The sequence below is a fragment of the Thalassophryne amazonica genome, chromosome 14 (assembly GCF_902500255.1).
Source record: "Thalassophryne amazonica chromosome 14, fThaAma1.1, whole genome shotgun sequence".
Taxonomy (NCBI): Eukaryota; Metazoa; Chordata; class Actinopteri; order Batrachoidiformes; family Batrachoididae; genus Thalassophryne; species Thalassophryne amazonica.
In genome coordinates this window covers 57,344,503-57,371,154 of record NC_047116.1, presented here as the reverse complement: position 1 = coordinate 57,371,154, position 26,652 = coordinate 57,344,503, and the positions used below count along the sequence as shown (strand labels likewise).

General features: G+C 40.7%; 1 protein-coding gene across 1 annotated transcript in view; it reads left to right on the top strand.

Annotated features, from left to right (window-relative positions):
- pth2ra (parathyroid hormone 2 receptor a) overlaps window positions 1-26,652 on the top strand; it is a 408,052-nt gene that overhangs the window by 107,783 nt on the left and 273,617 nt on the right. The window contains exon 2 of the mRNA XM_034186779.1: window positions 15,128-15,233. Within this exon, the coding sequence (XP_034042670.1) occupies window positions 15,128-15,233 (106 nt within the window). The remainder of the gene's footprint in view (window positions 1-15,127; window positions 15,234-26,652) is intronic.

Genomic DNA, 26,652 nt, shown 5'->3' with positions numbered 1-26,652 from the left:
CTGTAATTATTGTATGGCTTTTGCCTTGCAATATAAAGCACCTTGGGGCAACTGTTGTTGTGATTTGGCGCTATATAAATAAAATTGATTTGATTATATATATATATATATATATATATATATATATATATATATACACACATGTATACACATATATATACACACATACACACACACACACACACACACATATATATACATATATACACACACACACATATATATATATATATATATATATATATATATATATATATATATATATATATATATACATATATATATATATATATATATATATATATATATACATACATACACACATATACCTACATACATATACGAGGTCTGTTACAAAAGTATCTGACCTTTTTATTTTTTCAAAAACTATATGGATTTGAATCACGTGCAATTACATCAGACAACCTTGAACCCTCGTGCGCATGCGTGAGTTTTTTCACGCCTGTCGGTTACGTCATTCACCTGTGGGCTGGCTTTGAGTAAGGAGTGGTCCACCCCTCCTGTCGGAATCTCTTTGTCTGAGAACTTCCTGAGATACTGACGCTTTGCTTGATCAAAATTTTTCCAAAAACTGTGAGGCACATCGAAGTGGACACCATTCGAGAAATTCAGCTGGTTTTCTGTGAAAATTTTAACGGCTGATGAGCTTTAAGGACTGCCCACGGAGCGGGACGTCGCGACGCGCCCTGAGTCGCCGCTGTCTGCCTGTTTCGAGCTGAAAGCTTCCAAATTTAAGCCTCTGTTGACCCAGGATGTCGTGAGAGAACAGAGAACTTTCAGAAGAGGTCGGGATCAGCAGTTTATCTGGACATTCCACTGTTAAAGGAGATTTTATTAATGAAAGACGTGCGGACGGGTCCGTGCATCAGGACGCAGCCGGCGCAGTGTGGCGGCACAGGAAAAACTTTCTTTTCTAATAGACCACGTATATATATATAATATTTTTACACAATTGTATGTATGTATGTATATACACATATCAATCAATCAATCAATCAATTTATTTTTATATAGCACCAAATCACAACAAACAGTTGCCCCAAGGTGCTTTATATTGTAAGGCAAGGCCATACAATAATTATGTAAAACCCCAACGGTCAAAACGACCCCCTGTGAGCAAGCACTTGGCTACAGTTGGAAGGAAAAACTCCCTTTTAACAGGAAGAAACCTCCAGCAGAACCAGGCTCAGGGAGGGGCAGTCTTCTGCTGGGACTGGTTGGGGCTGAGGGAGAGAACCAGGAAAAAGACATGCTGTGGAGGGGAGCTGAGATCGATCACTAATGATTAAATGCAGAGTGGTGCATACAGAGCAAAAAGAGAAAGAAACAGTGCATCATGGGAACCCCCCAGCAGTCTACGTCTATAGCAGCATAACTAAGGGATGGTTCAGGGTCACCTGATCCAGCCCTAACTATAAGCTTTAGCAAAAAGGAAAGTTTTAAGCCTAATCTTAAAAGTAGAGAGGGTGTCTGTCTCCCTGATCTGAATTGGGAGCTGGTTCCACAGGAGAGGAGGCTGAAAGCTGAAGGCTCTGCCTCCCATTCTACTCTTACAAACCCTAGGAACTACAAGTAAGCCTGCAGTCTGAGAGCGAAGCGCTCTATTGGGGTGATATGGTACTACGAAGTCCCTAAGATAAGATGGGACCTGATTATTCAAAACCTTATAAGTAAGAAGAAGAATTTTAAATTCTATTCTAGAATTAACAGGAAGCCAATGAAGAGAGGCCAATATGGGTGAGATATGCTCTCTCCTTCTAGTCCCCGTCAGTACTCTAGCTGCAGCATTTTGAATTAACTGAAGGCTTTAGGGAACTTTTAGGACAACCTGATAATAATGAATTACAATAGTCCAGCCTAGAGGAAATAAATGCATGAATTAGTTTTTCAGCATCACTCTGAGACAAGACCTTTCTGATTTTAAAGATATTGCGTAAATGCAAAAAAGCAGTCCTACATATTTGTTTAATATGCGCTTTGAATGACATATCCTGATCAAAAATGACTCCAAGATTTCTCACAGTATTACTAGAGGTCAGGGTAATGCCATCCAGAGTAAGGATCTGGTTAGACACCATGTTTCTAAGATTTGTGGGGCCAAGTACAATAACTTCAGTTTTATCTGAGTTTAAAAGCAGGAAATTAGAGGTCATCCATGTCTTTATGTCTGTAAGACAATCCTGCAGTTTAGCTAATTGGTGTGTGTCCTCTGGCTTCATGGATAGATAAAGCTGGGTATCATCTGCATAACAATGAAAATTTAAGCAATACCGTCTAATAATACTGCCTAAGGGAAGCATGTATAAAGTGAATAAAATTGGTCCTAGCACAGAACCTTGTGGAACTCCATAATTAACTTTAGTCTGTGAAGAAGATTCCCCATTTACATGAACAAATTGTAATCTATTAGACAAATATGATTCAAACCACCGCAGCGCAGTGCCTTTAATACCTATGGCATGCTCTAATCTCTGTAATAAAATTTTATGGTCAACAGTATCAAAAGCAGCACTGAGGTCTAACAGAACAAGCACAGAGATGAGTCCACTGTCCGAGGCCATAAGAAGATCATTTGTAACCTTCACTAATGCTGTTTCTGTACTATGATGAATTCTAAAACCTGACTGAAACTCTTCAAATAGACCATTCCTCTGCAGATGATCAGTTAGCTGTTTTACAACTACCCTTTCAAGAATTTTTGAGAGAAAAGGAAGGTTGGAGATTGGCCTATAATTAGCTAAGATAGCTGGGTCAAGTGATGGCTTTTTACGTAATGGTTTAATTACTGCCACCTTAAAAGCCTGTGGTACATAGCCAACTAACAAAGATAGATTGATCATATTTAAGATCGAAGCATTAAATAATGGTAGGGCTTCCTTGAGCAGCCTGGTAGGAATGGGGTCTAATAAACATGTTGATGGTTTGGATGAAGTAACTAATGAAAATAACTCAGACAGAACAATCGGAGAGAAAGAGTCTAACCAAATACCGGCATCACTGAAAGCAGCCAAAGATCTTTGGGATGGTTATGAGTAATTTTTTCTCTAATAGTTAAAATTTTGTTAGCAAAGAAAGTCATGAAGTCATTACTAGTTAAAGTTAATGGAATACTCAGCTCAATAGAGCTCTGACTCTTTGTCAGCCTGGCTACAGTGCTGAAAAGAAACCTGGGGTTGTTCTTATTTTCTTCAATTAGTGATGAGTAGAAAGATGTCCTAGCTTTACGGAGGGCTTTTTTATAGAGCAACAGACTCTTTTTCCAGGCTAAGTGAAGATCTTCTAAATTAGTGAGACGCCATTTCCTCTCCAACTTACAGGTTATCTGCTTTAAGCTACGAGTTTGTGAGTTATACCACAGAGTCAGACACTTCTGATTTAAAGCTCTCTTTTTCAGAGGAGCTACAGCATCCAAAGTTGTCTTCAATGAGGATGTAAAACTATTGACGAGATACTCTATCTCCCTTACAGAGTTTAGGTAGCTACTCTGCACTGTGTTGGTAAATGGCATTAGAGAACATAAAGAAGGAATCATATCCTTAAACCTAGTTACAGCGCTTTCTGAAAGACTTCTAGTGTAATGAAACTTATTCCCCACTGCTGGGTAGTCCATCAGAGTAAATGTAAATGTTATTAAGAAATGATCAGACAGAAGGGAGTTTTCAGGGAATACTGTTAAGTCTTCTATTTCCATACCATAAGTCAGAACAAGATCTAAGATATGATTAAAGTGGTGGGTGGACTCATTTACTTTTTGAGCAAAGCCAATAGAGTCTAATAATAGATTAAATGCAGTGTTGAGGCTGTCATTCTCAGCATCTGTGTGGATGTTAAAATCGCCCACTATAATTATCTTATCTGAGCTAAGCACTAAGTCAGACAAAAGGTCTGAAAATTCACATAGAAACTCACAGTAACGACCAGGTGGACGATAGATAATAACAAATAAAACTGGTTTTTGGGACTTCCAATTTGGATGGACAAGACTAAGAGACAAGCTTTCAAATGAATTAAAGCTCTGTCTGGGTTTTTGATTAATTAATAAGCTGGAATGGAAGATTGCTGCTAATCCTCCGCCCCGGCCCGTGCTACGAGCATTCTGACAGTTAGTGTGACTCGGGGGTGTTGACTCATTTAAACTAACATATTCATCCTGCTGTAACCAGGTTTCTGTTAGGCAGAATAAATCAATATGTTGATCAATTATTATATCATTTACCAACAGGGACTTAGAAGAGAGAGACCTAATGTTTAATAGACCACATTTAACTGTTTTAGTCTGTGGTGCAGTTGAAGGTGCTATATTATTTTTTCTTTTTGAATTTTTATGCTTAAATAGATTTTTGCTGGTTATTGGTAGTCTGGGAGCAGGCACCATCTCTACGGGGATGGGGTAATGAGGGGATGGCAGGGGGAGAGAAGCTGCAGAGAGGTGTGTAAGACTACAACTCTGCTTCCTGGTCCCAACCCTGGATAGTCACGGTTTGGAGGATTTAAGAAAATTGGCCAGATTTCTAGAAATGAGAGCTGCTCCATCCAAAGTGGGATGGATGCCGTCTCTCCTAACAAGACCAGGTTTTCCCCAGAAGCTTTGCCATATACACGATATATATATATATATATACACGAGGTCTTTTAGAAAAGTATCCGACCTTATTATTTTTTTCAAAAACCATATGGATTTGAATCACGTGTGATTGCGTCAGACAAGCTTGAACCCTTGTGTGCATGCGTGTGTTTTTCCACACCTGTCGGTTGCGTCATTCGCCTGTGAGCAGGCTTTGAGTGAGGAGTGGTCCAGCCCCCTCGTCATTGTTTCGTTGCCAGGAAATGGCGGAATGATTTGGGCTTTTTTTCCATCAGAATTTTTTCAGAAACTGATAGAGACTGGCAGCTGGAAACCATTAGAAAAATTTATCTGGCTTTCGGTGAAAATGTTCAAATCCATATGTCTATCTCGGCTTTCAGTGCTTACCAGTCGAGTGAGTATAAGAGAACTTGTGGAGAGCTGGACATGTCCCAACTTGTCCTCTAACACTCCGAAACGGAGGTGTTCCTTTGTCTCGCTTCATCAGCGAATCGGTCGTGATGCGCGAAGCCTCCGCGCGGCTTTCCATGACAAAATCTCTTGTTAAAAGTGAAATCTGCCGGAAAATGGCTGATGTCCAGCTCTTGTGATAACCAGAGAAAGAGCACATGACGGTCTTGTATCCACAGAGCCATCAGTTTAGAAATGATCCAGTGGTTTGTGCCGCGTCGTCGCAGCTCGGAGCGCGGCGCACCGACCATCCTTAAAGGGGTCCTTAAAGCTGTAGTTAAAGTCCTTATTCTCTGTGAAGCCCGTAAAATTTTCACTGAAAGCCAGATAAATTTTTCGAATGGTTTCCAGGTGCCAGTCTGTAACAGCTTCTGAAAAAATTCTGATGGGGAAAAAAGTCCTTTTCATTCCGCCATTTCCAGACAATGAAAATCCGACGAGGGGGCGGGACCACTCCTTCCACAAGGCACGCTCACAGGCGAATGACGTCACCGACAGGCGTGGAAAAACTCACACATGCGCACAAGGGTTCAAGTATGTCTGACGTAAAAACATATGAATGAAATCCATATAGTTTTTGAAAAAATAAAAAGGTACGATACTTTATGGACAGACCTCATACATACATATATATACATATACACATATATACATACACATATATACATACATATACAAGGTGCAAATTAAAAAAAAAAATTCTCAGTCTTGTCGAACAATTTTAATCACTAACGACAAGTATTTTAACTAGACATTGGTCTGGCAGTGGAAAATATCAACTAGACATAAGTGAAGAATTAATGATCCGTGTCATCGGGTGACACAAGTACGGCAGGAAACATACAGCTGTTTATCATCCAAATATCATGGACAAAGTGACAAGAATAACCAAAACCACTTACTTATGGAAGGAAAAATTGTCTCCCTTGTTCCTCCGTTTGTGGCTTTGCCAACATGCGCAGCTTTCCAGCATATTCCACCTGTTTCTTAAACTTCTATGTGCGCAAATCACTAACTTGCCTGGAATTAAAATGCCGATCACGCCTCCTTACTGACAGTATTTATTTAATGGTTTTCATTATGCTGTTGTTCTTATATGAAAGTTCAGTAAGTGGACTGATATGTTAAACATGGTGCGAATGCTATGTGAAAGACTAAAGTAAGATAATTTTATGATTTCTGAACAAGTAGCAGACTTTTTTTTTTGTTTTGTATATTGTTCTGCAAGCCACTTTTAATTACAAATTCATCCGCACACCGCCTGAGTTTTCATTATCCTTCATTTGTTTGCCATTTTTTGTTCAAAATTTAGCAGGTGAACACTGGGTGTGTTTAAAACAATACTGTGGGTGCTCTTAATTGTTAATGTGAAGTAAAACAGAGCATGCCATGTCAAACAAACAGTTTTATTTTTGCTTAATAAACTGTACTATGTGGTCAAGACTACTTGTATTTAGTTTCTTTTGTCTGTATTAGCATATTTGATATTGGAGTATCCAGAAGTAATTGAAAGTCATCAAATTACATTACTTTAATATTATGGTACTTGGATTATGTTACTGACTACATTTTTCAACAGGTAACTAGTAACTGTATCGGAATACATTTTTAAAGTAACCCTCCCAACCCTGGGTATAATACCTGTAAATAATCAGCTTCATTGCTAGTTTTCTTCATTATGAAGTGGTATAGAGGAGGATTTTCTTTCACCAAAACATCAGATCTAGGCTTGCATCTCAGATGTACCTTCTGGCAAATTGTAGCTGAACTTTCAGGTGTTTTTTTTTTTTTTGAAAGAAAATCCTCCATTACTTATGTAACCATCATCTTGGCTTTTATATATATTTTTTTTTATTAATTTATGTCAAGTTGTAGAGATTTGTTTTCAGTTTGAGTTTAAGGAACATAATTGTCCAAATTTTTATATTTAGAAGCCTGATTTACCTTGTGTATTTGAAATGCCATGAACAAAATAAAATGTGTGACATACCAAGGGGCTGAATACTTTTGCAAGCCACTGGAAGTGGCCTAAACGTAACGCACTGTTTTATATCGTTCTCACTTACTGGAAATTCCCTGAGCTGTCGGTCCCTCATCAGAACTTCCACCTGAATACAGCGGGCCATGGGAGTGTTATGGCTTCATTTAAAAAGTTGCGTAGTCCCGATTGGTTTTACACACTGATATTATTGATTGATTATATGGTTGATACTTAAGAAAAAAACACCATTGTTCTCCAAAATCATCTGTCCCATTAACGAGATAATCCACTAATTAGTAAAAATACCATTTCTACAAGAATTCCTTTAAAAGGGAAAGAGCAGTGTGTACTGCAAATAACGTTCTAACTGATATTAATTTTTTTGGCTTTTCATTTATCACACTACTGGAGAAAATATCTACTGGAACAGAATATTTCCCACAAACATTAAAATTTCATTCATTAAAAAAAACGTTTTGTTATACATGTACTTGATGACATTTAAAATTAAACTGCAACAAGTTTTGTAGGCCTGTGCTTCACCCAAAAATATTTTTCTGAGTAAGCACTACAAAAATCTAACAAGTATAAAATAAAAATTTAATTAAATAAGCTTCGTTTATCAACTGACCATTCATGGCACTGCATGCATTATGTTCCTTTATTTTGTATGCGGGGTTGTGCATGAACTACAATTATGGATAAAAACATGCAGTGCCATTAACATACAACCCCTGGCAAAAAATTATGGAATCACCGGCCTCAAAGGATGTTCATTCAGTTGTTTAATTTTGTAGAAAAAAAGCAGATCACAGACATGACACAAAACTAAAGTCATTTCAAATGGCAACTTTCTGGCTTTAAGAAACACTATAAGAAATCAAGAAAAAAGATTGTGGCAGTCAGTAACGGTTACTTTTTTAGACCAAGCAGAGGAAAAAAATATGGAATCACTCAATTCTGAGGAAAAAATTATGGAATCACCCTGTAAATTTTCATCCCCCAAATTAACACCTGCATCAAATCAGATCTGCTCATTGACATTGACCCTATGTGTCTTTTTGCAAGGAATGTTTTTTTTTTTTTGCTCTATGGCAAGATGCATTATCATCTTGAAAAATGATTTCATCATCCCCAAACATCCTTTCAATTGTCCAAAATATCAACATAAACTTGTGCATTTATTGATGATGTAATGACAGCCATCTCCCCAGTGCCTTTACCTGACATGCAGCCCCATATCATCAATGACTGTGGAAATTTACATGTTCTCTTCAGGCAGTCATCTTTATAAATCTCATTGGAAAGGCACCAAACAAAAGTTCCAGCATCATCACCTTGCCCAATGTAGATTCGAGATTCATCACTGAATATGGCTTTGATCCAGTCATCCACAGTCCACAATTGCTTTTCCTTAGCCCACTGTAACCTTGTTTTTTTCTGTTTAGGTGTTAATGATGCCTTTCGTTTAGCTTTTCTGTATGTAAATCCCATTTCCTTTAGGCGGTTTCTTACAGTTCGGTCACAGACGTTGACTCCAGTTTCGTCCCAATCGTTCCTCATTTGTTTTGTTGTACATTTTTCGATTTTTGAGACATATTGCTTTAAGTTTTCTGTCTTGACGCTTTGATGTCTTCCTTGGTCTACCAGTATGTTTGCCTTTAACAACCTTCCCATGTTGTTTGTATTTGGTCCAGAGTTTAGACACAGCTGACTGTGAACAACCAACATCTTTTGCAACATTGCGTGTTGCTTTACTCTCTTTTAAGAGTTTGATAATCCTCTCCTTTGTTTCAATTGACATCTCTCGTGTTGGAGCCATGATTCATGTCAGTCCACTTGGTGCAACAGCTATCCAAGGTGTGTTCACTCCTTTTTAGATGCAGACTAACGAGCAGATCTGATATGATGCAGGTGTTAGTTTTGGGGATGAAAATTTACAGGGTGATTCCATAATTTTTTCCTCAGAATTGAGTGATTCCATATTTTTTTCCTCTGCTTGGTCTAAAAAAGTAACCGTTACTGACTGCCACAATCTTTTTTTCTTGATTTCTTATAGTGTTTCTTAAAGCCAGAAAGTTGCCATTTGAAATGACTTTAGTTTTGTGTCATGTCTGTGATCTGCTTTTTTTTCTACAAAATTAAACAACTGAATGAACATCCTCAGAGGCCGGTGATTCCATAATTTTTGCCAGGGGTTGTACATGCTTTGCAACACAACTGATACTGTATCTGAAAGAACACAAACAACAGACTACAATACAATGTACTTTTGGCTCTTCTTAAATTGATCAACTGAATATGCAAACATTGCACAAGGCGCAATTAAGCCCAACCCATTATTTACTGCCCTCTTCATCAAAATCTTCCTCCCCTGCCTCCTCATTATCAGAATAATCAGTTGGATTATATGCATCTTCATCTGCATCAAATAGTATAGGTTCCATGTTGTCACAGTTTTTGCACTGGCATAGGTCTGTACACCGAATACCAAGATTAGCACAGCATTCATCATCGGTATCCTCTGGCTTGCACTTTGATTGCTTGCACTTGCAGAATGCCAGTTCAAGCACACTTTCTAGTGCTGGTGCCAGATCCATCCAGTCAAAGGCTAGCTCATTCTTCTCCCTCCATTTTCCATCCATGGGTCACTGGTGATGGCAAATCTTGATGTGGAGTCATGCTCTTCTTGAAGTTGAAGATGCCTGCCTGAAAGTTTGCCCTCTGAATGTGTTTCTGTAGTGAATCCTGGTTTGGTGGCATTACCGTTTCACTTCTGGCTGCAGTCTTGAGCATAAGATATTGTATTTCATTGAAAAGTAGGAACATCCTTATGGCCATACAGCTGGCGCACAAATCTTTCAAGTTCATCATATACTAATGTGGAGACATCCTGAGCAGGGTCGGACTGGGAACAAATTCGGCCCTAGCATTTTTCCTCTGGACCAGCCCACTATTGGCCCGACGAATCCACCCCCAAACACGCACACCACCCGTCCATACCGAACACCCAATGAACAAATACTATACACCTAAACACCATGAACACACACCTAAACACACACATATATATATATATATATATATATATATATATATATATATATATATATATATATAAAACATCATAAGGTTTATGTCACAGAAATCCTACTTTTTTTCTGGTTGAAATAAGATATAAATAATCTACCAGACTTCAAGAAATATACAAGTTTCCATGTTATTTTATTTGTCTAAAAATAAATGTTTGAGGTTCCTTATGTTAAACAAGAAATTATCTAATCTGAAATAACAGGTGGTTTTAATGCAGTTGAAAGGTTTCTAAATAACCATTTATTGATTTATTTACCTATTTGAATTACAAGTGTTCTAAACTTTTTTAACAGTAATCAGAAATTTTGAGGTAACAACAACAAAAAACATTTCCAATGATTTTTCTTCAGAAAACTGCTCTATAAATGAGCAGTCCGTCACACGTTAATGTTTTGTACAGATCAGTGGTTTCTGCACCAATCGGATTGGTCCAATCCATTTTGTAAAGATCAGTGGTTTCTGCCACGAGTCTTCCGTGTTTTGGCCCGACACGTCGTTCCTATTGGACAATGCGAAGGTACGTCACAGCTCAGAGTGTCGAAAGTTGGCGCACCTCATCTCGACAGAACACCGGCTCTGTGGTATGCAAGAGATCACTTGACCGAAGGTCTATACGTTCAAATAATAATTAAAAAAATACTATCATCACTCTTCACTCTTGGTCAGTCTCTTACAACGATGCAGCGTAAATACACGAGCTTTCCAGGAGTGCACGTCTCCTCCGGTGCGCACTATTTTTTTTTTGGGGGGGGGGGGGCGACCCCGCCCCCTGTGGTAAACTCATCGCCCCCTTAATCTTTTTTTTTTCTGGCGCCAGGTGTGACAAAACGGAAGCAAATACACACAAGTGGAAAAACGTTTTTGTGTCTCCAAAGTGTGTGTGTGAGTGAGTGAATGAGTGAGAGAGAGAGAGAGAGAGAGAGAGAGAGAGAGGGGTAATGTGTAACCACTGCTAGGATTCACACAGCAGCAAATTAAGGATCTGAAGTCCGTAGCTGTTGCATTTAAAGATTAACAAAAGTAAAGCACTGTTAATTAAGATAAAAGAAATGATTCCAACCTTGTATTAGTAGAAGAGTGGAGAGAAGTCCAGGCGCCGAGGACTCAATCCGTTCACGGGGCGGGAGCGGCCGCCTGCTCTTCCTGCAGTCTGATTGGCCACCCTGTATGCTTCTCCATTGTCATTGGCTGTTGGTCATGTCAGTCATTGTGCTCGATGTAAGTCTCCATTGTGTGATCAAACGGAAACAAAACTGAAACCAGGAATAAGACTGCGCCGTGTATGAAACACTACAGAACTTTTATTTTGACACAAATTCAGGACGTGGCTCTGCAGCTGCGCCAATTAAATGCTGTAGCTTCACCGATCATGGACTTTCCTCGTGTTGACAGCAGCGCGCGGTTCGAGAACACTATATATTTCCATAATCTCTATAAATATGGGAAGGCCGGCCCACGCACGTCTAAACGTGCAGCGGCCCACCGGGCAAATGCCCAAAACCACAGATTATCAGTCCGAGCCTGATCCTGAGTATCTCCAAGGTGTTGCATTCACATATCCTTTGTTTTTCAAATAAGTGAGAACACCTTTGGTTTCCCTTTTCCATAAAAGGAGCTTACAGCATCACAGCCAGTGAAGGAGTGGAAACCAATTAATGCACTGATTAATGCATCTCCGAGTTCTTGCTGGACAGCACTGACATGGATAGTTCTGTTCTTATCATCTTTGCCTGTATAGACAACCCAGTCTCACGGCAAGTCGTGATTCAGCAGCATGAATATTGTGATATTGTGACAAAAAGCGCCTCATTTTCATCATGGCAGCACAAATTCATTCTAATTCATTCCGTGATGACTGCACAAAATTAAAAGTGAAGTGGTTAAGGTTAGGGTTGGGAGTAGGAGTAGGGTTAGTAATAGTGAGTTAGAAAAAAACCCTGTCATGAAAATTTGACTCATTTTGTGACAGGCACATGAAAAAAAAATGCGAGACTGGGCTGGTATAGAAGTACAGAGGGGAGGTGATTTCCTTGCAATGGGATAGAGCCAGAACAAAAAGGTCTGTGTCTGGTGATTTAATGATGACTGGCATGGTAGTTGACGTGTCGGCAATATACTTGGCATGCAATAGCATGTGGGTATCCACCTCCTCATGGTCGCAACACAGACTGTCCAGTCATAGACACCTCACCACTCCATTGTAAATTATTATATTCACAATACAGTCCATGCTATAGGCCAGGGTTCTCAGCATAATGGGATGGAAAAATCACCTTAAGAAGCGGGGGGTTCAGGGCTGCTTAGGGTTCAACCCGCTGAAGCTTTTGCTTTATGGGCTTATAAAGGGCCTTCTTTGGTGTTTTTTTTTAACTTCAAAAATGTAGAGTAATCAGAAATTAATCTTGAAGTTACCAAAAAAAAAAAAAATGAAAGGATTTTCTATAGTAAACTGATGTATATAAATCAACAGTTCTAATGCTCCTGTGCAGTTACACACATTTCTACACTCTTTCATATTATGGCCTGATGCCTTGTTTCTTTTGGCTTTAAAGTAGGGATGTAATAAAGATTAAAAAAAAAAAAAACAACTATGGCTTTACTTAAAATGTGGCCCTCAAAATGCAGGCAGTAGTGTTTCAGAGGGATATAAATGTAAAACGTTTCTTTGGCCGCGGTCTCCCCTACAATACATAATGATATTATGGAATATGATGCATTCTAGTGAATAAATATTTTATTTGGAATCAATCAGTCAAGCATGCAAGTACACAGAATATCGTTGATTAATTACAAGAAAACTCACCTTTCAGTACAGGTTTTTTTTTCCCTCCATCCTCCACTTTCTTCTGCTTTTTCTCTGCTTGTTCAAGCTTTCATTTATCCGTGAATTTTTGGTAGCATTTCCGATGAAAATGGGCTTGGTTTGGTATTGGAATTTCGGTGCTTGTACACACTGTAGTACTTGAGTTAATAAGTGCCAGAAAGTCTGTTGTAATTTGGGCCTTTACACCGTCAGAGTGTTTCAAAATCTTGGCACAGGACAAAGCTTTGGCCCACGTTGTTGCATTAAATAAGTTAAATTTAACATCAAAAAACCCAAAGTGAATAAAACATTTGATTTCTTTACTCACGTCGGTCGCGTCAGACATCATATTTTTTTATTTTTGTGAATAAGACAGAAAATGCTGTCACCTGACTGGTCAAAATTGTCAAACCAGGAAGTGCCCGGTTTTTATAAAAGCCATCAGAATGTATTAATTTTTATTAAATTGGGCCAAAATCATGAGGAGAACAAGGTATTTTATGCATTTTTTAATAATATTTGGCAAATTATCATGAATTTTATTTCTAAAACCAATTATGGGATCACGTACAAACACAGTAAGCTCACATGGCCTACTGCCTACTGGTTCTCAATCTCAGTCTGTGATTTAGTCCTTTGGATGACATCGTTGTCTAACACAAGTTGTCTTTTTACTGCAGCCAAAAAGCTCTGTGAGCTTTTTACATTTTCATTTCATTACATTTTACATTACGCTTTCTTTTCTTTTAACTTTTCCCACTGAAACCGAAACTGCTCACTCTTTGTTGGCTTTTAGGCCGGAATTTATGCTTGACAATTGAAAAATTATCGTACTCGCGTAACCTGTTAACAGCAGAGTCTATCAACTAACAATTGCAGGCTTCTGTTGTTAAGTGATAGACTCAAAATTTTGCTTATTGAACAGGACCAACAGCCATAGACCAGGCAGCCGTTCTGGACTTTCTCACAATGCACAGATTACTAATCCATCCCTAGCTGTAGTAATAGAGTTGCTCAGTCATTTATTTTCATGTACGAGTGCACTGTTATAATTTCACAGTTCAGCATCACATACAGTCACTTACAGTCAGGCTAAAAACTTTGAAATCCAGACAATAATGCTGAGCAAGAAAAAAATATTCATTTGTAGGAATACCCGACTGCAGCCTGGGCAAGATATCTGATGTTAAAAGTAAATTTAATGCAAGAACAGAATAGCATCTCTTTATTATTTTATCACAGTGTATCAAGCTGCTGACTGCTTGGTCTGTATCATTCTTCTCTCACATGTGCAACAAAAATGATGCTGTTGTCCTTCATATGCAATGCATATGATTAGTGTTGTTGCCATAATCACAGATAGCAATCACTGAAGGTGTTGCAGTTTGTGAGTATTGCGTTGACAATTGCGATGTCATACTTTTGCCTTGAGTTATGTCAGGCTTATTTTTTGTTTCTTGTCTGTCTTTACTACCAACAGTGTGCAGCAGCTGGCAAGAAATTCATTGTGAAATAGACAATGACCTGTGACAAGCAACTTGTAGTTATTTATGGTAACAGGCTTTTTATAGCCTGACAACCGGCCTGAATTAAGCCGGACACCTATCTCTCTCCTAGCCTGTGATTGGTCGGCGGCCGAGACGCTGACGTTAGCATTGGTCAGCCTCACTTTGGTCAAGTTTGGGAGTGTGGTGCGAGCTCTGCTCTCCTATTGGTCATTTGCAAAAGGGATTCCCGAACCTCATTTTTCAAACTTTCCTCAACAGAACACCTAAATGAATGCAACCGCATACTTACTTTTATGACGAAACTGCATGATCTTCTGAAGTAATGCACGGCAAATGCTCCGTCAGCCTCGACTCTCGTGCCGTATTCATTATCGCACGTCACGTGACCAGCGTCAGGTCAAGCAGGTGTCAGATCACTCCTAAAAGGCGGCCAGTATCCGGCCCAACTCAGGGCGGATGTCAGGCTAGGCTTTTTAATGCACATATGAGAGGTGACCTGACTGCTCCAGTGAAATAAAGGTCAGTTCTAAATGGTTGCAAAAATAACCTTTACATGGAGCACAGTTTGCCTAGAACTGTCTTTGTTAAAATGTCAAGAATAAAGTGATATGTAATTTTCTTCCATTCTATGCCTGATGCTGACTAAAATGGACTTTCTGAGCATTCTTGTTTATCATGTTCTCCAGATGGGGTTTGATGGTGCTCTGACGGTGCAGGAGCAGATGTACATCCTCTATGAAATGAAAGTGCAGTGTTACCACAACCTTTCCAGTAGAGACCCACAGACAACAGGTACCTACACAATCCTGTTAATGCACAGGACATGAGGCATATTTTACATATTTAGACTTGAAAATGCAACTGACAAGATTTTTTTTTTTTTTTTTTTTTTTTTTGCAGTTTCACAATATTTTGTATGTGTTTTGTACTGTTAAAAAATATGCAATGATTGAATTGTGATCCTAACACACATTATTTCAGCAAGATATTACCCCTCCAATGGTACTGTTTGATCTTGGGAGGACAGAAGGAACAGAAACCCCGTAATTTCAGTGTGACGTCAAATAGTTACAGTAGCAGGGTGGCTGAGCTCACATCAATGTCATTCCTCAAAAGCAGCTCAGAGGAAAAAGGCTATTTTTGTTACTGTCTGAAAGGTGGTACGAGAGACATTTCAAACACTAACAGAGAAGAAGATAACATGACAGTTATATTTTATGATCAGACCACATACTTGAGCCAAATAATGAATCTGAAGCAGAATATAAATAAAACAGACATTGACAGGAATATTGGTGATATAAATGGAACTCCCCCATGATTTACAAGGGCCTAATAAGATTAAACTGTTATATGGCTGGGGGGGCCTGGCTGCCGGTTTGTTTGTCGTTTGGTTTCCTCCCAGGTGGCGTGCATTTGGGACTGAGTGGCTGTGTTGCTGAGGCTGTCAGGACTTTACCCTGATCACCTGCGACTCGTCAGGACTCACAGCTGAGGTGCATCTGGATGGATTGGAGCATGTTGGCATTTAAGACTGGAGTGCACAGTGTGTATTTGCCAGAGACTCGACCTTGTGACCAGACGGGTGAGATCGTCGTCTCGGGAGCCATCTCATCAGCAGCGGATGCTGAGAACGTCCAGGTTTTGATGCACAGTCTGTGAAAGAGGAGGGGGTGAGGTCTCACGCTCGTCAGCACACTTCCTGAGGTACGTTGGATTTTGTGACTAACAGTTATACAGTCAGTAAATGTGGTGTCCCTCACACCTTATTGTATTGAGCTGTATGTTAGTCATGTATCAGCTTCCACTGCAGTGGAGTTTTGTGAACGGGATGTTCCATGCCTGCAGGTTGGGAAGCTGATCAGCAATCAAGCCAGGAAGTGTTTGCTGTTTGTACACCTTTAAGTGTTCTGTGTGTAGAGTGTGGACTCACATAATGGTTCCTTCTTTCACAGACTCGGTTGTTGCGGCCACCTGGGGGGTGTCGGCGGGGTCCTTGGGTCCGAAACAGCTTCTGGCTCCGGACCGTTAGCGCTGCTGGGAGCGCACCACGCCAGACCGCACCTTTTTGTTATATTATCTTTTGTTATTATCACTGTTATGTATTAAATTCAGTTAGCCTTTGTACCGTGCTCTGCTTATTTCATACTGGGTCCTTCAAACGCTGGTCGGTTCTCCGAGCTGCGTCCGACACATAACATAAATGCTCATTTATGTTTATTAAATTAAATATTAATTATATATATTATATAAAATCTCAAATCTCTGGTACACAAGGTTTTTGTCTTATGTTTTAAACAGAGATTTTCCACATTAGTTATTTAAATCAGTCCATATGCACTCTTTAAAAAAATGTATTCACATTAAAATGCCATGGGTGGCTGAGTTGAGCAGACCAGACCACACTATCCTACTCCAAGCCAGCCCCTCAAAGCAGGGATCCAACAGCCCGGTGACACAGCCTGTCTATGGCTTACTGTTTGGACAGCACGACCCCGGTACATGTGTTCAGTGCAGGTGCTACAAAGAGCAGAGGTCCTGCTCCTTGAGGGCAGACGGGGAGACCAGTCTGATCTTTATCAAGGTGTAAGTCTGAAAGAATGATTTCTATGTTCTTCAGTCTTTGTTGAATGGTCACATCCCCATACCACTGTAAGAGGTACATTGAGTAAAATGAGTTTTGAACAGGTCACCAATTTCCTCAGTAAATATATTTCAAAAGGTATTATTGACATAGTAGAGAAGCTTGAATCTTAGACTGGACTGGGTTGCTTGTCGCGAGGACGTTTCGCTTAAAATCGCAGAAGCTTCCTCAGTTAAAATTCTTGCTCTTCTAGCTGACTTCCAAACATAATGTGTGTTATGGCATCCAAATAGTTTAATTTTGGTCTCATCTGACCAGACTATATTCTCCAAGTATTTCACAGGCTTGTCTAAATGTTGTGCAGCAAACTTTAAACAAGCTTCAGCATGCTTTTTCTTCAGCAATGGAGTCCCGCGGTGAGCATGCATACAGGTCATGGGGGTTGAGTACATTACTTATTGTTTTCTTTTAAACAATTGTTCATTTGCTCTCCACAAATGTCTCTTGGCTCTTGGACACCTCTTCTGATAATTTTTTTTCATCCCTCTGTCAGAAACTTTGCAAGGAACGCCTGGTTGTGGCCAATTTATCCTGAAATGATGTTCTTTCCACTTCTGGATTATGGCCCCACAGTGCTCACTGGAGCAGAAGATATGTCAGGTCACCTCTCATATGTGCAATAAAAAGCCTAGCCCAACATCTGGCCTGAATTGGGCCAGATACTGGCCACCATTTAGGAGTAGGAGTTCCCACTCCTAGTGACCTGACACCTAAGCTTAGATTTCTAATCTTAGAAATCTTAGAAGCTTAGAAATCCTTATGTAACCAATGCCATCAGTATGTTTTGCAACAATAATGTTGTGAAGATCTTGAGAGAGCTCTTTGCTTTTTCCCATCATGAGATGTTTCTTGTGTGACACCTTAGTTAATGAGACACCTTTTTATAGTCCATCAGTTGGGACTGAACGAGCTGTTAATATGCATATGGCGGACATGAACGAGCAAAGCTCGTCAGCATCTCACCATGTCATTTAGGTCCTTCAGACTTTATTTTGAGTAAATGCTTCAGGGGGGCATTAGCATGGCAAAAACCTTTCAGCTTTCATCTAACCATGTCCTTTAGGTCCTTCAAACTTTTTTCAGTAAAATGGTTCTTGGGAGGATGAGCATGACTAAAACCTTTTAGCTTCCGGAGGGGCTCTGCACCCCATACTCTCCACCTTTTTAAGCATTTTGCTTTTTTTGCTTTTCAGCTGACCCCCTAATTACAGCCCTCTTAACCCCTTGAAACTTTAAGCATTTTTTTTTAATGTAGATGTAAATTAATATTCAAAGTTTTCAGCTAGTTGGCAGTAGGGCTGCACAATATGGCCAAATTTTCGTATCTCAATATTGTCATATAAATTGTCATGTAAATGTCACTTATATACATGCTGTCCATATTCTTGAGCCGCTTAGGTGTGTAGGGAGAGTTCCCATGGGATAAAAAAGCTTTTCAGCCTACCATCCCTGGTTCTCAAGACCAGGCACCTCAGTGGCTCTACGCTCTCTCTCTCTCTCTCTCTCTCTCTCTCTCTCTCTCTCTCTCTCTCTCTCTCTCTCTCTCTCTCTCTCTTAAAGATATTTAGGTGTACCTTAGTAAACACTACCTTAGCTTTGGAATGTATAATAGAAGATATACCTTACTGAATTTTCATATCAATATGATATACAATATGACTATGATTTGACACAAAGTGCAGCAACAGTGAAAATTAAACATTATTAAACAAAACAGTAATAATATCACACTCATTTTGCACTCATCATAAGGTTAGGATACTGTGCCCTCCAAAAGTATTGGAACACTTGGAATTTCACACATTTTAATTTGTGTATGTCATTTTAAATACAAAAATACAAAAAAAAAAAATAAAATTTCTAAAATTATCTTCCTCAAACTCAAACTGAAAGCAAATCTCTAAAACGTGATAAAAACCTGTAAATAATAATCCGTTTTATTGCCAGTTTTCTTTAGACAAGACAGGGGATGGAAACATGAACATTTCCAAGTCACTGAATATGTCTTGGACTTTATTTACATCAATTATGAAGAAATACAAAAGTTTCTTTCATCAAAACATCAAATCTAGGCTTTCATCTCAAATGTACTTTCTCTCAAATTGTAGCTGAACTTTCAGATCTTCTTTTTAAGAAAATCCTCCTCTACACCACTTCATCAGGACCCTGGATTTTATATTTTTAATTAATTTATATCAAGTTGTAGAGATTTGCTTTCAGTTTGAGTTAAGGAAGATAATTTTAGAAAAAAATATTTGAAATGGAATAAACAAATTAAAATGTGTGAAATACCAAGTGTTCCAATACTTTGAGGGCAACTGAGAAACACTGAGGAGCAGCATCTTACATCTCATATATAGTGCAGCAGATAAGAAAATATTTAGAGTGGAATCCTGCAAATGGTGATACAAGCATCAAATTTAGCACAAATAATCCATAGACATGAACTCTTTTAAACAAACTGATTGGCCACTTGAATTTTCAAGAGGCAGCCAGGTAGGGGACAAATGAATTACACAGGGGTCTAAATCAGGGATGGGCAACTTGTACCATAAAGGGCCAAGAGGGTGCAGGTTTTCTTTGCAGCCACTGATTCCACCAGGTGATTTCACTGATTTAATATTACTTTGAGCAGATGGAATCAGTTAATCAGTGAAATCACCTGGTGCAATCAGTGGCTGCAAAGAAAACCTGCACCCTCTTGGCCCTTTATGGAACAAGTTGCCCACCTCTGGTCTAAATTAAAAGATACTGCAATCATATAGAAAACTACACCACATTATTTGCCTGATCATAAAGATTCCCAAAAAGGTATAGTTTGGACAATCTGTGACTGAATGTTATGGAGTTATGAGGTAAAAGCAGGAAGAATGGTGACAAAGGTCAGTTTCAGTTTGTACAGGGGTCAAAAGTTAAAGTTGTTCCATTAATTTAGCTCCAGCTGTATTTGTGCTGAATTTGATACTTGAATCACCATTTGAAGGATTGTTTCAGTTATCTGCTGCACTAATAAGCCAACAACAATAAGCCACCCGAATTAAAGGAGAAATACTGCTTTTAACAACCTGGACCTCATTTCTGACATAAAATACAGTCGTTTAGTCACCAATATAAGTTTGGTGTGATTAGAAGTCCATAAGTCAAATGATGTGTTCAGTTCAAATCTGGAGCAAACATTTTTCTTCTTCTAAGGTGGATTTTTGTGGTACACAGCACAAACTACTGGACAGGAGGAACCTAGCAGTCAATGTGACTCACTGATTTGAAAATACAGGTCTTTCAACCAGACGTGTGGTGCTGTAACATGTGAGTCATCTGTGTCCAATCAGATTTTAGGAGAGTCCAGTGAAACCCCAGCCTCCGCTCTAGCTTCACCCATGCCAGGAAGTGTTTGACATTTGAACATTTCCCGTTTCACTGTGACTGATAAATTGGCACTTCCTGTTTGAGTGTGAGCTTGCCACTGAGTTCCAGTGAGATTCCGTGGGATCTCGTCTGTCAGTCCAGGAAGTGTTTGACATTTGAACATTTCCTGTTTTACTGTGGATTTGAAAATTGGCACCTCCTGTTTCAGATGCCCTGTACCACGAGTGAGCTTCGCTCCGCTGCGCGAACCTTCGCTCATATTAATTTGCACTGACGAGAGGTAGGACTGCTTTCTAATTACTGATAGATTTCAGCTGGTGTTGTGGCTTTCCATGCCTTTTTGCTCCTCCCTTCTTCATGTATTCAGTCATTTTTTTCTGTCATTTCACATTATTACACATAACTTAATTTCTGTACTTATTTGTTTTGGTTTCTTTATACGAGGTCTATTAGAAAAGTATCCGACCTTATTATTTTTTTCAAAAACCATATGGATTTGAATCACGTGTGATTACATCAGACATGCTTGAACCCTCGTGGGCATGCGAGAGTTTTTTCACGCCTGTCGGTTACGTCATTCACCTGTGGGCAGTCTTTGAGTGAGGAGTGGCCCACCCTCTCGTCGTTTTTTCATTGTTTAGGAATGGCTCAGAGACTGCTGACCCGACCGCGGGGGGGGGGTTGCGACAAGAAAAGAAAAACACCTCTGTTGGAAACCTTAACGGGCAAGTTGGAACATGCCCAAGCTGTTAAACAATTTCTCAGTTACTCACTTGTTGAAAGCCATCAAAAGCCGCCTGAATTTTACAAATGGTTTTCAACACGGAGGTGTTTTTCCTGTCGCGGTGCACACAGATTTGCCGAGTCGTCACGGAACCGACTCGGCGAATTTGCGCGCACGTCTTTCATTACAAAATGTCCTTAAACAGTGGAATATCCGCATAAAGTCCTCATGCCGGCCTTTTCTGAATCTTCTCTGTTCTCTCACGACGTCCTGGGTGAATTAAGCCTTAAATTAGGATGTTTTCAGGTCAAAACAGGCTGACAAGGGTGCCTGGAAGCGCTGCACGATGTCCCGCTGCGTGGGAAGTCCTTACACCGACAGAAACACCCCATAATCTCTCATCAGCTGTTAAACTTTTCACCGAAAACCATCTTAATTTCTCGAATAGTGTCCACTCGGATATTCCTCACAGATCCAGAAAAAATGTTGATAAAGCAACGCGCGCCGTCTCGAGCAGCTTGTGAAACAAAGGAATTCAGCCGAGAGGGTGGGACCACATCTCACTCAAGGCCTGCCCACAGGGAAATGACGTCACCGACACTCGTGAAAAAACTCACGCATGCGCACGAGGGTTCAAGCATGATTGGTGTAATCGCACGTCATTCAAATCCATATAGTTAAAAAAAAAATAAAAGGGTCGGTTTATTATCTAATAGACCACGTATATGTATACATGTATTATTTGGGGTGTGACTGACATCTCGTGAAAATTTCACGTCAATAGCACCATTAGAAATTCACAGCGCATTCGGAAAGTATTCACAGGGCTTCACTTTTTCCACATTTTGTTACGTTACAGCCTTATTCCAAAATGGATGAAATTCATTTTTTCCTCCAAATTCGACACACAATACCCCATAATGACAATGTGAAAAAGTTTTTGAGATTTTTGTAAGTTTATGAAAGAGAAATGATACTGTTCTTTCAAAGCCTTCACAGCCTTTGCTTATCTTGAGGCACAAATCTGGGGAAGGGTACAGAAACATTTCTGCTGCTTTTAAGATCTCAGTGAGCACCATGGCCTCCATCATACGTAAATGGAAGAAGTTTTTGTATAGCAGGACTCTTCCTAGTGCTGGCCATCCAAGTAAACTGAGCAATCGGGGGAGAAAGGCCTTAGGGAGGTGACCAAGAACCCAATGCATACTCTGTCAGAGCTCCAGCATTCCTCTGTGGCAAGAGGAGAACCTTCCTGTAGGAGAACCATCTCTCCAGCAATCCACCAATCAGGCCTGTATGGTAGAGTGGCCAGATGGAATCCACTCCTTAGCAAACAGGCACATGGCAGCCCACCCGGAGTTTGCCAAAAGGCAACTAAAGGACTCTCAGACCATGACAAACAAAATTCTCTGTTCTAATGAGACAAATATTGAACACTTTGGCATGGCAGGGATCATGTTTGGAGGAAACCAGGCATCATTCCTACAGTGAAGCATGATGGCGGTAGCATCAATCTGTAAATGGTAAGTGGACTGCATTTATATAAAAGTTGGGCAGTGGAATTCTGGGGTTAGAGAAAGCACTGACAATAAGCCATAGTCCGGCCAACTAGAATAGTATTGATCTTCTGAATTGTATGGTGAGAAGATGGCAGAGTATTCATTACATAGCTACATCTTTTCGTATCACCCATAAAAACAATGAGAATTTTCTGACTTTTTCCAAGAAAGAAATTAAGTATGCGACTCTGACCCAGGGACATTAAAACAATCTATTTCCTGTCAACACCCAGTCACACCCACTCTAAAGGGCTGCAACAGACTTCTCTATAGACTGCTAATTAGCTTCTGCTGCTGCATAATAGAGAGCATATCAATTTAATGTACTGTGTGGTCGTCAAACGGCACAGCTGCAGACAAAAAGACCTGCAGGGCCTCGTGAAGATTTCTGAGAGGATTGTCAGGTCTCTTAAAGCTGAGTGACATCCACTCAAGCAGTCTCCTCAAATAGACTTTTCAAAAATAAACTGACATTATAATGCTTGAATTTCAGGAGAATCTTTTGTCAATTTATTAAAATGTGGGTGGCCTTATAGCTTTAATGTGAAAGTAATCAATCAATCAATCAATTTTTTTTATATAGCGCCAAATCACAACAAACAGTTGCCCCAAGGCGCTTTATATTGTAAGGCAAGGCCATACAATAATTATGTAAAACCCCAACGGTCAAAACGACCCCCTGTGAGCAAGCACTTGGCTACAGTGGGAAGGAAAAACTCCCTTTTAACAGGAAGAAACCTCCAGCAGAACCAGGCTCAGGGAGGGGCAGTCTTCTGCTGGGACTGGTTGGGGCTGAGGGAGAGAACCAGGAAAAAGACATGCTGTGGAGGGGAGCAGAGATCGATCACTAATGATTAAATGCAGAGTGGTGCATACAGAGCAAAAAGAGAAAGAAACAGTGCATCATGGGAACCCCCCAGCAGTCTACGTCTACAGCAGCATAACTAAGGGATGGTTCAGGGTCACCTGATCCAGCCCTAACTATAAGCTTTGTAATGTAAGTAAGTAATGTTGCCAGTTTTTCAGCATAACAATCTCACAATCTCATCTCATGATTTCAAAATTGTAGACAAGGGGTATGCAACTTTTACCTTCAAAAGAGCCATTTTTGTTCTGTCTCTCACAAATAAAATTCACCTGGAGCCCCAAAACATACAGTGAGGCAAATAAGTATTTGAGCCACTGTTGATTTTGCAAGTTTTCCCACCTACAAAGAATGGAGAGTTCTGTAATTTTTTTTATCGTAGGAACACTTCAACGAGAGACAGAATCTTAAAAAAAAAAAAAAAAAATCAGAAAAGCACACTGGATCATTTTTACTATCCTTTACTTGGCCTTTACTCTCCGGGAGGCCAAGGAGAGTAAAGGCAACCTTACAGTTGTCTGGTTGGACTTGGCCAGTGTATATGGATCAACCCCTCATGATCTCATTATGTTGCCTATATGGAACTCTACCAACTCATCATTTATGTCAGGGGAATGATCATCAGCTTCTTTGGAGGATTCAAATTCCATTTCATGTCTGCCCATTTCACAACACAGTGGCAGGATTTTGATAAGGGAATTATAATGGGTTGTGTCAGGGATTGACGGTGGGGTTGGTTTTCTGTTTTGTTTTTGGTCAGTTTGGTTATCTTCCTTTTGTTAATGTATGCTTTGCTTTGTGTTCCTTTTCTGGTTGGGGTGTGTCTGTTACTGTCTCGCTCTCTGTCTCTGGCCATGCCCTGTTTCTGGTTCCTTCCTTGCACACCTGTCCTGGATTTGCTGATTGGCTTCTGGGGGTATATATGCTCACTGTCTGTGTTTGTTCCTCACCAGATCGATGCGCCCTGTGCCTTCTCTCCAGCTCTTGACCTCGTGATCTCTAGTCTTGCCTGCTTCATTGTGTTTTCGACCTCCTGCCTGTCTGTACCGACCACGACTAGCCTTATGATCATTGTACTGCTGCTGAGCCTTTTAGACTGCCTATCTGTGTACCAACCCTTGCTTACCACATTAAAACCGTTCTGCAACAAGAGCTGTTTGTGTGAGCCTCGCATTTGTATCCTCCCACCCTCGCCTGTCAGATGAATCTGGCCTACGATGGACACATTGGGCTCCGATCCGTTCCAGTTGGCGGTACGCCACCACAGCCAGCAGATCGCTCAGCAGGAAGACAAGCTCTCTACGCTCAGCGCCGGTTTTAGCGAGCTTGCTAAACACCAGGACGAGTTTATGTCTTCTGTGAGCCCACAGATGAGCGGGATTCTGTCCCATCTAGATCCACAGGCTACGTCGGATGTGGCCACCGGGAGTCGTAACCCCCCGCCGGGGCCGCCAGCCACCTCGCTGGCAACCGCATCCACACCTATCTTGTGCAACCAGTTATCTCGCCCAGAACACTTCTCAGGCGAATCAGGGGACGTCAAGCCGTTTATCACTCAGTGTGAACTGCATTTTGAATTGATGTCTCCCATGTTCCGTACAGACAGAACAAAAATAGCCTACATAATAACTCACCTGACTGGACAAGCCGCTGCCTGGGCCACTGCCGAATGGGAGTGCCAGTCACCATCTTGTGCTTCATTCCTGGTGTTCACCACGGCTCTCGAACGAGTTTTCCAGCATACCGCTCCGGGACGGGAAGCACCATGGTCCTTGTTGAGGTTGAAGCAGGGAAGCCGCCGGGTCATGGACTACGCCATCAACTTCCGTATCCTGGCGGCGAAGAGTGAGTGGAACCCAGACGCCTTGCTGACGTGTTTTTCCAGGGTCTGTCGGTGGAGATCCAGGAGCAATTAATCACCATCGTCTTGCCGGGGGACCTGGATGGTTTGATCGCGCTCGCCATCCGCACCAATCGTCGACTGCAGGACCGTCCGCGCCGTGGGACCCATCCGGATCAACGGTACAACGCGCCTCCCAGCCACTCTGCCTCCTTCACCCCGTCCAGGCCTGAACCATCTCAGCACAACACTGACGAGCCGATGCAGCTAGGGCGCATGCGCCTTACTCCAGCAGAACGATAGCGCCGCCGTGTGGACAACCTCTGTTTCTACTGTGGACAGTCTGGAAATTTAATAGCTGATTGTCAAGCCAGGGGTGCCACCGCGCGGTCAAGAACGGAGTTGCGGGTAAGTGTAAATTCCATTTCCTCAGTTTCAACACATAATATAATTCCAGCTAAAATAATTTCTGATCACACTTCCATTGATGTTTCAGCGTTTGTTGATTCAGGTTCAGATGCCAATTTAATTCTGTCTTCTCTCGCCAGGGACCTTCGCCTTAAGATGCATAAGATTTCTCGCCCTCTGGTGGTACGTGCTGTAGATGGCCACGTACTGGGCCAAATCACTCACCGCACTCAATCTGTAAAATTACAAACCTCTCAGACACACATTGAATCAGTTTTCATGTAATGGAAAAAATGACTCACTCGCTCATACTGGGGCACCCCTGGCTCCAAAGGCACGGGCCTAACTTTGATTGGGTGAAGGGAGAAATAATTTCTTGGAGCCCGGCCTGTAATAATCATTGTTTGCAAAGCCTAGAAAGCACCCAACAGAGTTTTAATCCGGATCTCGCCAGAGTTCCCGAATGCTACCATGACCTAGCCGCAGTGTTTAGTAAAGCTAGGGCTAAATCGTTACCGCTGCACCAAAGTTACGACTGCGCTATAGAGCTTCTTTCCAGAGCGAGTCTGCCACGGGGAAAACTCTTCTCCTTGTCAGAACCTGAACATCACGCAATGAATGCATACATCCAGGAGTCTCTAGCGGCCAGACTGATACGACTTTCATCTTCACCTGCAGGGGCAGGCTTCTTTTATGTGGAGAAGAAAGATAAGACCCTCCGCTCCTGCATCGATTACCGCAGTTTAAACAGTATCACTGTGAAAAATAGTTATCCCTTGCCCCTTATTTCCTCCGCTTTTGAATT